Below are 12,237 nucleotides of genomic sequence, written 5' to 3' on the forward strand. Positions count from 1 at the left end.
CCTCCGCCCCCGCGCTCGGCCCCGGTGAGCCGCGCCGCCGCAGCCGTCGCGAAACCCAGCCACACACCAGGTCCAGCCGCCGCCGCCGCCGCCCGAGCCCCGCAGCCGCTGCGGCCCTCCCGCGTCGCCCACATGGAGGATTACCACAAGCCCGACCAGCAGACGCTGCAGGCGCTGAAGGACACGGCCAACCGGCTCCGCATCAGCTCCATCAAGGCCACGACCGCGGCCGGCTCCGGGTGAGTGAGGGAGGTGGGCGGGCAGTGCCCCAGCCCCGGCCGCACACCGGAGCCGCGCTCCCAGCACCACGGTGCTGGGAGGGGCCGTGCCGAGCTCCCGCTGCCCGGAGACGCTCCGGTGCCACGGGGACAGAGCCCCCGGTCCCAGGGTCCGCTTCCCGCCCGCGGAGCGGAATGCTGCGGAGCCGGCCGTGCCGGCCGCGGGAGCGCTGGGGCGGCGTGCGCGGGGCTGGGGAGCGGGCAGGGGCGATCCGAGCGGAGCCCGACAGCCGCAGGGCTGATGGATGCGGCGGTGGCACGTGTGGAAATGGCGGCCGGGGGCTCCGCGGGCAGAGCCCGCCCGGGCCGGGCCACGTCGGTCGCCGGTGCCGGCGGGTGTTGTGACTGCGAGAGAGGCCGGGAATGCTAAGTTGGTGCAGGACTGGAAACCAAAGAATTTGTGCCCGAGGCGCAAGCGGCTTCTTTTTCATTGCGTGCCCGTCAGTTGGAACTAATTCTGCACAGAATTTCAAGTGAGCCCAAGTGGGATTATCTGTGCAATGCCCGCAGTCTCCAATGGGCAGTTTATTCAGGCCTCTGGACAGGATTTAGTGTGGGCTCTGATGTGTGCAGATTCCAGGGTTATCCTTTCTTTGATCGTGTTTTACCTATGGAAAAAAATCTCTGCAAACAATCCACTCTTAGTCATGTAAAATTAAAGCCTTTTTTTCTTTTTCTGCTTGACTAATATATGAATGTTTCCATATAAAGTGCTGGCCTTTTTTTTTACATGTATCCCATCTTGTTGTAATTTCCTCCTTTCAATCTCTTTGAAACTGGCTGCAGTGTTTAAAAAAAATCTGAAGGAGTCCCTCGAATGCTGAGGTTTGTGTGAAGGAGGATGGCAATTCAAAGCTTCTTTGAATTGCCTTATAGTCCCCACCCTGTGCCTGGCATGAGCTGCCTCACATGGCTCTCAAAGCTGAACTTTACTCGTTCCGTTTGCAGAAAGCAAATGAAAGTGCTGCTGTAGTTCTTCCTGTGAAAGGGGGTGTTGGACGCGGGAAACCTCCCAGCAAGTCAGAGCAGGGCTTTTTTACAAATGCGTGTCTGGTTTGGTCCAGTCTGGAGAGAGGAGTATGGGATGCCCAACAATTGTTCTTTTAGTTACTGCTTTGCTTCAGAGTTACAGTGTACAGTAACAAGTCTGTGTGAAAGTGTAAATTTAAATCGTGCTTTGTAGAGCTTGGGCTTCTGTGTTCAGCTTCCAGTATGTATTTTAAGCAGGCCACAGGGGTGGTATGATATCAGTTGTCTTATTGACAGATAAAACTAATTCTCTGTTTTGTCTGATGTGCTGTTAAAGAATAAGGATCCTGCTACAGCCTCTGTTTCTCTTCCGTGGTCCATGAAATTTACCAGGAAAACTCATGCAGTCACTGTAGTGAAGAAGAGACAGTAAAAGTAGTTGTACACAAGCTTTTTGTTCCCTGGTTCATGTGTGCAACAATTCTTCTTGCACAAAGGCATTTCATTAATCCCTCTGGTTTATTCTGCCACTGGAGTTGTGTAGTCTGAAATTATTACACAATCTGATAACGAGCAGATTATGAAAGATGGGCTCTTGAGGGAAGATTCTGTTGACAAGTTATATATTTTCTTAATAAGATTTAGTTGCTGAGATGATGGTGTGGTAATGTGCCCAAAAGACATTCAGTCTGTTGCAGAGTTAGGCAAAGCAAGTACATTTCTAAGGCAGCTGTGCATTATGAATATGTTTTCCAAAAACTGAGACAGTATGCTTTGCTTAAATTGCTGGTGTGCACTGAGAATGGGAAAAGATGTTTGAATGCAAGTTAAATTTAAATAGAAGCTTACAGTTAATTAAAAAAGTGAAATGTCATGCTTGCTATGACTTTGTTAAACAAATAAGTGTTTCTTTAAAGGTGTAGTTTGTAAAAGCTGAAGGAAGTACTTGCAATAAAAGCACTTCAGAGAAAACGGGACCTGCGTACTACTTTAAAGGAAGTAATTCCTGTGAACTGTGGCATGTATTGCAACACAAGTGGTGCTGTGGTAGATATGACACACCAGTTCTTGCAGTCTTTACTTGTTCCACCTTTTGTTAAAGAAAATACAGCCTTTGCCTGGACAAGAGCTAAGTCAGTCTGATCCTGAAGTTGCTCAAACACATCACTTTGAGTACTTTACCAGCTGGAGTGGAAAAATTCAGTGAACTGTAAAAAAATTTTGTGTTCAAAATTACTTACGTGGGCAAAAAATATGATTAAGTTAGTCGTAAAGATTGACCATACTTGCTTTGGGGTGTGGAAGAGCTTTTTCTTTTAGATAAGTGGTGCAGGCATTTCCATTGGAATGGGTGGAGTCTCTTCTGTAGCTAATAAATTTCTGTAGTTTTGAAACAGTGTCTTGGCTTCCTAGGGTCGGATGGATACATTGTTAAAAGTGGAAGTTGCAAGAGTTTCTTAAGAGGCAGTTAAGTTTCATAACAGGTGGCGTGGTCACTTGCTGCAGATTATTTTTTCTTCAACATTTTTGGGTTTGACTCAGTGTTCCATTTTAGCTTTCTACCACTGTCCTTTCAAGTGGAAATGTGTGGCCACATGTAGATGGGACATGTATCAATTGATGCAGAGTCATAAAAAAACCCCACAAAACTAACTTGGAGTAGTCATTTTACCCTTACTTTGTGTTGATCCAGGATTTTGGTGTTCTGGTGTACTTTGGTTTGGTTTCCTACTGAAGGACTGTATTGCAACGTTAAGGCTTTTTCGTTATTTCTGATAGTAGAAATTAATTTAATTAACCTGTAGGTTTAACAAGATCTTTTTTTTTCCAATTTTCAGGTAATTTATTAAATTTTTCTACTTTTTTTTATTTCCACACGCTACCATTTTAGGTGGTTTAAAACTTTTTTAATCAAGACCAGGAGTTCATAGAAGTATGGTTAAGTATAAAGTTAATAAAATTAAAGGAATGAAAGCTTTAAACAAGCATGTAAGGCTTATTGATTAACTCAAATACATAAATATTTACTAATATGTTTGAACCATGGTTTAAAGCTAATTCTCTTGGTTCCCTGTGTGTGAGTACTTACTAAGGGATGGACACTAACCATAATTTGTATTTTGCTAGTGTTTTGCATGTTTTTATTCTCTTATTACAGTTATGTTGGGGATGTTGGGAGGGAAAGTTTATTACTATCAAAAGAAAATATTCTGATTAAAGTTCTAGTGAAAGTGTTGTCTAATCCTAACATGCATGGTAAATGTACATGTGGGAAACAAAAGTGACACTTTCATAGTCAGTTTGTCCTGTTTTACAAATAGGATGAAATATTTCAAGAATATCCTGCTGAAGATGAAAAATAAATGTTTTTAGAAAAGAAAATTAGATTAAACTGCATTTTCAACCTTCTTACTGTTTATCATCCACTTTCCCGTACTTCAGTAGCAATGGCTGATGTCAAAAATGATGCTGTTTACACCAGTAAAATCTGAAAAATATTATTTTCCACACTCAATAAAGGTTTTTAAAGAGCCTCCTTACCCTTTTTAAGCATTATGGCAAGGGAAAAGCCAAGGCTGGTACTCCCAAGTGGTCAAGTAGTGCCACCCCTTCCAGGTGCATAAGAACTACAGTGATCATTATTTAAATTACAGTAGCGTGGTTAAATAAAAGTAATTCTGTGCCCTTCTATTTCACTTCAAATTAAATATATACCTTGTCATGGAATAACTCTGTATTTGCCACTTGCAAATACCCCTTTCACATAACTTTATATTCACTTGTTGGTACCTTATGGCACAGTTGCCTCTGAAATGGGCTGGTGTACTCCTAAGGAAGATTATAGTTAAAGTATGAATTCATGCTGCTGTGAAGAATGTTCCAGATGTTATCCCAGATAGTTCAATGGGAGAGATTATCCCAGATACTTAAAAATGTTTGATAAACCAACTCGTACAATATTTCAAACTCATAAGGATGTAAATGTAGAAAATGTTTGTTCCTCTCTTAGCCAGAGATTAAGCAATTTAGTATTTTATAACGTGTATCTGGGTGTTTACTGGAGACAGTAAATTTCCATATCCAGTTTTAGTAGAGGATGAAAACAAGAATTGCATTATTGAATGCCCTTTTTAGAAAACAGAATTATTATTCTGTCAGCTCTAATGTGGTACAATGAAATGGTTCCTAAGTTATACAATTATAAATGTTCCAGAACTTTCTGCAAAAGTCAATCTTGCACTACCAATCCCTGCCTGTGCATCAGAGCCGAAACAAGTCCTGACGCCACACTTTTAATTCCTCCACTCAGTGAGTGGCTCCAGTACTGTGGAAAGCTGTCCTTGTTTCCTCTGCATTGGTGTGAATTTCTGCCGCCAGATAAATCAGTGGAGTCTGATTTCAGGCCCAGACTGATACTGCTGTGCTTCAGTCACCCCTTCAGGTGGTGGTCCTTGGCATGGAGGAGGAGGGAGAGCTCCAGAAGATAAGTCCTTGAGCTGTCAGCAGGGTCTGCCTTGAACATCCACTCCAACTAGATCTGAGGCTCCCTTTGTCTCAGAATACAAACTGGGGTAATGGCAGAGGGGTGGGTTATCAAACACTTCAGATTTGTGTATTTTAATGCTGAGGAGTTGGGGTCTGGTAAAGTTATATTTTAAAGATACAGTCCTGAGCAAACAATAACACAAGTGGTAATCTTGGGTCTTCTTGACTTGTAGCCACCCTACATCATGTTGCAGTGCAGCAGAGATTATGTCTGTGCTGTTTTTCCATACCATGAGGTACAAAGTGCAAGACCCCAGAAACGCCAGCAATGACCGGTTTGTTCTTTCAAAGGTAAATAAATAAGAACTGTTTTGCTGTCCTGTTGCAGTCTGCTAGCAAAGAGCTGCCTCTCTGTAGATGAAATTGACTTGTGGCTCACATACAGTTGCATCTGCACAAAAGGCTGTTGGAAATATTTGAGAGCCTGGAATTTGTCTGATTCAGAAAGACAAAAGATGGCTGAATTAAGTTGTTGCATAACTTAAAAATAGTTTAAAAGGGTCTGTATAATGTGTCTTGATAAGTCTTAACTTCGCTATGTTAACTTGTTTTAATGTTAAATAATAAATGTTATTAAATAATTATTATTATTTATTATTAATGTTAAATAATAAATGTTAAATAATAAGTGTTATAAATTGTCTATAAAATCCATCAGGATAAAATAAGACTTGTTTTATTTTGGCATAACTAAACCTCATTTTCTAACAAGGCAGTTGCAGCTGGCTTTTATGCTCCCTTGTTAAATGCAGCCCTGCTGTTCTGCCTGCAGCCACATCACAGTGGGCACTAACTCCTGCCAGCTTCTCAGGGAGCATTACATGAAACAGGGCAGGTTAGTGAGTAGTTTGTAGTTTGCATTCCTATAGTGCCAGTATGATATTAAAGTCAGTGCTACTTCTAAAGACAGTGTGGGTCAGAAAACACTTCAACCCCAATCTGTGCTGGCTATTAGGTGTTTCCATCCCCTTTTACATGGTGCCCTTGCAAATTACAGGGACATTTTGTTCATATGACATAAAGGCAGGTGAAGGGCCTTCAGAAAACATAATGATGTAAAACATGTCAGATGAAGTGCTCCAGTGAGGCAGATTTCACCTTTGAGTCAGAATTCCTCAGGTGGTGGCTCACAGTAGTGCTGTGTAGCCCATGGACTATGTATGTCCTTGTGCTGGATATAACTGTTGCCCTTTCTGGTGGCCATCCTGAAAGAAGGACTTGAGTGAGAAGCAAACAGTTGATGCTGAGGTGGTGAAGCACTGAGAGTCACTTCCTCATGTTTCCTTTAGTTCTCTAATTAATCAGGGTTTCTGTCCAGAGTTGCTAAATGGCTTCAAACTTCTGCATGCTCTTTTGACTCCTGATGACTCCAGGAGTGGAAGATGACTGCTCCACAAAGGTCTGAGTGTAGTAAGCTTAAAACTTTGCCCATTGTCACTCACTGCATGCAACCCTGAGTACAGATGAAGGAAGTTCTAATGAGACAACACTTGCTCATCCTTCTGGGGTGCTCTAAGGAGGGAAGTGGAGAACTTGGAAACAAGTATCAGTGTGAATGTGTGCATTGTAAAACTGTTTTATAACTCAGTGGCTTCCTAATGGGCACGAGAACCTGATTTCAGAGTTTGTCAGTGTTGTAGAGTTTTGTCTTGATACTTGGGAATTGTGAAACTTGTGCTTTTTTTAAAACTTCTGTTTTTCTCTAGGGTCATGCAGCACCAATTTTATATTCTGTTTGGGCAGAGGCTGGCTTTCTACAAGAAGCAGAATTACTGAACTTGAGGAAAATTGATTCTGTCCTAGAAGGACACCCAGTGCCAGTGAGTGCTCATAATCTTTGATACAAAATTATGTTTTCCGTGGAACAATAAGCGCATGTATTTCACAACACTTTTGGTTGCCAGCTGTACAGTACAGGAAAGATAAAGACTTCTTAGAAGGATGATGGCATTTATGGCTTCACAGCTGAATTTGAATTTGAACTGTGTTTGAATGCGCATGTAAAAATTACCTTTATTGTAGTGAAGCTCCTCTACAGTCCTGCATGCCAATGTTTTCCATTTTTAAAAAGTTTTATGTGAAGTTCCATACAGGCCTCACTTGTCCATTAAGCAGCTTTGAGGTATTTCAGGAGTTTATATCCAGTCTGGTCACCTCATTGGTCTTTCCATTCCCAGCCAGTTGTTTCAATCCATTCTTTTTTACACAAAAGCATCAATTCTTAACTGTTGCCATCTGAAGCACAGCTGAGAAATTCCATTCGCTCTCAGAGAGCCCAGTTAGCCTGTGACAGTCATCATGAAGGTAACCTGCATTGCAAGGAAATCAGGGATTCAAGGCAAGATTTAGAGGGACTTGCATATTGTTATGGCTGAGAAGCTGCATTTTGGTGTATGTTGAACCATCTTCTAGCACTGGAAATCACTTCCTCTTTTCTTAACTGTAAAATAATTGTAATCTTTTTATTCTCAGAGACAAGCATTCACTGATGTGGCTACTGGATCCCTTGGGCAGGGTCTTGGTGCTGCTTGTGGAATGGCATACACTGGCAAATTCTTTGACAGAGCCAGGTAATTCCATCTTCATATTTCATTATTATAGGCAGTGAATGGGAAAATTTTGTTAAAATAAATTAGATAGATTAATTCTCCTTTATTCTATTCTCCATTCCCAAATCTTATTTCAAATTCAGGTTTTAAATGATAGATAATTACAAAGCTGTTGCCAGTCAATCTACCAAGGGTTTAAAGGTTAGCAAGAATTAGTGTATATGTTTCTTTTGTAACCTGACAGCATTGCAAGCTGAAGTTCCTGAACAGAGAAGACAGTGAGTTGTTGGAGGAGCCTCTAACTTCCAGAGAGTAATTGATACCCACTTTGAGACTGGATGTGTTCCTTTAGATGGAAGGTGCAAGCTGGAGATGTCTGTTCGAAGTCAGGTGACAAATAATGGAGAAAGTTGGATAAGGAACTATTATGGTCAATAATAGCATAATTAAATCATAAAGTAGGGCTCCAAAATGTTATCAGAAAGGCATTCAACTCCACAGAGACAAAAATGACTGCTCCTGCCATTTGTTTTGTGCACAAGAAGATGTCTAAAGGCAAATCTGTATGAGGAGGAAAATAGCCTGATGTAGCTGATATATTTTATCTGACAGTTCTAGTCCATTTGAGCATAGGCTGCCCAGTTAATGTGTCCTACACTTCACTAGCTTGAAATCATTTCTGTGAAAGATGACTTGCTGATTTTAATTGAGTTTAGCAGATGCTACGTGTGGAAAAAATGTAACCAGTGCTTACATGACAAAAGGAAAAGGTGGTCTTGCGTGCAGCACTGGGGAGCAGCTTAAGTGCAAGGAGTTCAGATTTAGCTAAAGGCAGGTAGGAATCAGATCAAAAGTCTGTTATATTTTAATGTTTAGTAAAAAAAATAATCACTGACAGCTGTCTTGAGTATCTCATTTTATAATTATGTATTTAAAGGCTAATTTACTATTCTTTTTTTAATTTTAGTGGGTAATAAACATTTACAAAGTTCTGTCATCCAGAAAAAGAGTGGTGATAGAAGACAAATGCTGTGGCTGGATTTGGTAGAGATGAGGCAGTACTCCTGCTGAGGTTTACCTAAATAAAAGGCTTCAGGGGTTGGAGAAATAGTCTGCAAAGTCATATCGTGTTGGTTATCCTTTTCCTGAACTCTGAATTTGTTATGCAGCATGCTTTAATCCATAGCTGAGCTCATCCACAATTTAGAGTTTCCTGAAATTAATTCCTGTTGGTTGTCCTTTCAGAGGGTATATAGGAGGAAGGAGGAAGCAGAGGTAACCATCCCTGCATTGTGCAGGATCTTGCTGAGTCACAGTGACAGTGTTCAATGGGCCTGTTCAGTCAAGCCTTGCATGGGAGGCTTAAGACTTGATTTTTTTGAGACAAAGGTTTGGAAAGGAGTGCAGTATTTCTCATCTTATTTTTTAATGTGTAACAGCTCAGAACTATTTTAATTTGATTTGTCTAAGGTGATGTAACTTTATCTGAGGTGAATGCATTGAACAATGGGAATTGAGCTCGGGACAGAAAAATTAAGTGAATTCTTACTATGAATTATTAGAGGAGTTTCAATTTAATAGTGCTTACATCAAACCTAATTTATTTTCTTTTTTAATTTCTTCTAGCTATCGAGTGTACTGTCTGCTTGGAGATGGAGAGTTATCTGAAGGCTCTGTTTGGGAGGCAATGGCCTTTGCTGGCTTTTACAAGCTTGATAATCTTGTTGCTATATTTGATATTAATCGTCTTGGACAAAGTGACCCTGCTCCTCTGCAGCATCACGTTGAAATCTACCAGAAACGCTGTGAGGCCTTTGGGTATGTGAGTGGGAGAAGTTCAGGATAATCTCTCATTTGAAAATGTATGTTTTACTTGCTTCTCAGAATTGTTCAAATGAGCTTTCAACTCTAAAGGATTTCATCACCAAGGAAGATGGTCTTTCATAATGCCTGATATTGGTCGACTTTATGGCTGTAGCAGGAATATTTAAAGTGGCAGAATTTGTTGTTTTTATGGAAAAATAAGGGCTGCTTACTCAGATAAATCTGTTAGGGGTCTTAAAACTGTTTTTATCACATTAAATTCAGATTCTATAACTGTGACCACATGTCCTGTCATAGCAAGTAGATCAGAAAAAAACAGCATGAAAAGCATTACTTGTAAAAGAATTCTTCGTATATTTGCTTTCATTTAGTCTAATATTTCTATGCAGATGCAAAGTCCATGCTAAAAAATTGTCAGATACAATAGAAGCCAAATTATGCCAGAGTGTTGGGTTTTTTTAATCAACTTCTATTGTCAGTTTTCATCTTATTTCTAGACATTTGATTTACTCTTGTGATTAAAAATGGCCATTATGTCTAAAGAAATGTAGCATAACTTAGTTTTCTGTGGGCTGTGAATTTTGCTTGTAGCTGTTGATCCCTCTGACTCATTTTGCATTACAAAAAAGCAGCTGTGCTATTTTTCTATGGTCTCAAATAAATGCTAGTTCATGTTTCTGGCATACTTCGGGTCCCTTAAAAAGACACTGCACTGGAATGAAGTTAGTATTTGTTATTGTTATTGCTGACTACCAGAGAGTGTCACATGCTAAAACCCTTTAGAAACAGTTGATCTGTTTGTGTTCTTAGCTGGCATGCCATCATCGTGGATGGACACAGTGTGGAGGAGCTTTGCAAAGCCTTTGGCCAGGCCAAACATCAGCCAACAGCCATCATTGCAAAGACTTTTAAAGGCAAAGGCATATCAGGTAATAAAACAACTACTGCTTTGGATACATGTGTATATGGTGTGTACATAGTGCTGCAATAAAGGTACCTACACATCTGAGCAATAGCAAGCAGAAAATCTTTCAACCTCTGTACCTCTCACCAACATTATTGCTGAGAAAATTGGTTTGGTCCTATCAAGTGAGATGTGTGCCAGCTATGGAGTGTTGTATCCATGGAATGGAGTAAATGCACACTCAGCGTGTCAAGGGTTGCCATGATTCCCTTTAGCTACAGCTTTTATCAGCACTCTGTGAGCTTGCCTTTCTGACCAGATAAATATTAGTAACAGCAGTGAATGTCTTCATTCCTTTTCATTGAGTAAGCAAGCAAAGTTCATTGTTTGCAGTGACTTAGGGAAAAGCAGCATATCAGCCAGGGAGGTGATTTGGCTGTTAGTGCCAGGTGCACAGATAAGTCATCAGAAGCTATTAAAATAAACCTGTAAAACGTCAGGTCTTGTTTGAATTGGACACCTTGGTTAACTGTTGTTTCCAACTTAGCTGAGTTTGTTTAAATAGAACTAACTTAAAATCTCATGGCAAATGTTCACGCTGGTTTACTGGTTGCTTAGGGACCAGGTCTGTTAGGTGCCTATTTACAAACAATTTCAGTAGAAGATGCTGGGATTTTGTCACAAGTTTGGAATATATGTAATTTGATTATTCCTTTTTTTTTTTTTTGTTTAAATATGCCTGTCTTAATACAGTTGAATACAACTGTTTAAGGAATTTCTTCCTTGGAAGACAATACTAGACTGTCATACTCCACTGCATTTTTATCTGGGTAAAATCTGCAGCTAAAAACCTAAATTGTTTTTATACTTTTCTTACTTGTAATGTGATTTTAAATACACAGGTGTTGAAGATAAGGAAAGCTGGCATGGAAAGCCCCTTCCGAAAAATATGGCTGAACAAGTCATTCAGGAAATAGATGACAGAATCCAAAATAAGAAAAAGCTTTCTCCAGCCCTTCCAGAAGAGGACGCACCAATAGTAAATATTAGAAACATTAAGATGCCATCTCCACCAACTTACAAAGTGGGAGAAAAGGTATTCCCTTCTTTTTCACTGTTTGTCAGGTATTTCCAAGTGCAAGAATGTTTAACTGGATGGCAGGAGGTTTTGTGTTATCCCTTGCCACAGTTTCAACTACCCACCTCTTCTCAGTAGGCAGACACCTATTTCTGTGGTGTGGCACAGACAATCAACTCGCTGGGTATCAAAAGGGTGTATTAAAATACTAAGATTCAAATAATTCTTCTTCATTTCATGATCAATATAAATTTTTCTAAAGTACTTTATGTGCATTTGAAATTGAAGAAAATACTTGAGGTTCAGTGAATTTCCATGACTGGAAAGCAAAGTTTTAAACATTTTCCTATCTGGATTGCTGGGGAGTTGCCCGTTTCAGCATAGATGTATTTCCGAATGCTTCATTGTGAGTTTGTTTACTCTCCTGTGTGTCACTGCTCTTATATGTACTTTTGATACTGCTATCATTTGAAAACAATAAAATAGGAAGAAAACAGAGCCTCTAGAAGCAGCAAGTAACAGCAGTCCTGCTGTGTTTTCCTTTTGCAGTGGGCCACCCGCAAAGCTTACGGGGTTGCACTTGCAAAACTGGGCCACGCTAATGATCGAGTGATTGCTCTGGATGGTGACACAAAGAACTCCACCTTCTCAGAGCTCTTCAAGAAGGAGCATCCCAACCGCTTCATTGAGTGCTACATTGCTGAGCAGAACATGGTAACTGCTCCCTTGGGCTTATTCTAAGATTAGTGTAACCATGCAGTGTGAATCCCCTTAGAGTGGGGGTCTAATACCTGCTTTTCAAAGAAATGTATGCAGTAATTGTAGCAATAACCAATTTAGGAATATTGTTCTGATTTTCCTCTTGCTGAAGAAGGGCCCCTTTAGTAAATACCAGTCCAAATAACACAGGTTCATCCATTCCTGCTTAGTTATGATGATTTTCGTCTGCTGGAGATAGCAAGACCGTATCAGTTGGACTGACAATGGAAGCCTTTGATTCAGGAGAAGAAAGAGGGGTATAAGTCTTAAAAATCTGTGAATGGTTGCTTGAAGCAGATAAAGAAAATAAGCTGCCAGTAAGAATCAACA

General features: G+C 40.4%; 1 protein-coding gene across 1 annotated transcript in view; it reads left to right on the forward strand.

The window, feature by feature from the left end:
* Window positions 1-12,237, forward strand: part of TKT (transketolase) — a 23,167-nt gene continuing 10,930 nt past the window's right edge. The window contains exons 1-8 of the mRNA XM_085072750.1: window positions 1-239; window positions 4,967-5,084; window positions 6,500-6,613; window positions 7,266-7,363; window positions 8,969-9,160; window positions 9,977-10,095; window positions 10,973-11,166; window positions 11,698-11,862. Of these exons, the coding sequence (XP_084928876.1) occupies window positions 133-239; window positions 4,967-5,084; window positions 6,500-6,613; window positions 7,266-7,363; window positions 8,969-9,160; window positions 9,977-10,095; window positions 10,973-11,166; window positions 11,698-11,862 (1,107 nt within the window). The 5' untranslated portion in view covers window positions 1-132. The remainder of the gene's footprint in view (window positions 240-4,966; window positions 5,085-6,499; window positions 6,614-7,265; window positions 7,364-8,968; window positions 9,161-9,976; window positions 10,096-10,972; window positions 11,167-11,697; window positions 11,863-12,237) is intronic.

This window comes from Lichenostomus cassidix, chromosome 12, assembly GCF_008360975.1.
Source record: "Lichenostomus cassidix isolate B80296 chromosome 12, HeHo_3.0, whole genome shotgun sequence".
NCBI lineage: Eukaryota > Metazoa > Chordata > Aves > Passeriformes > Meliphagidae > Lichenostomus > Lichenostomus cassidix.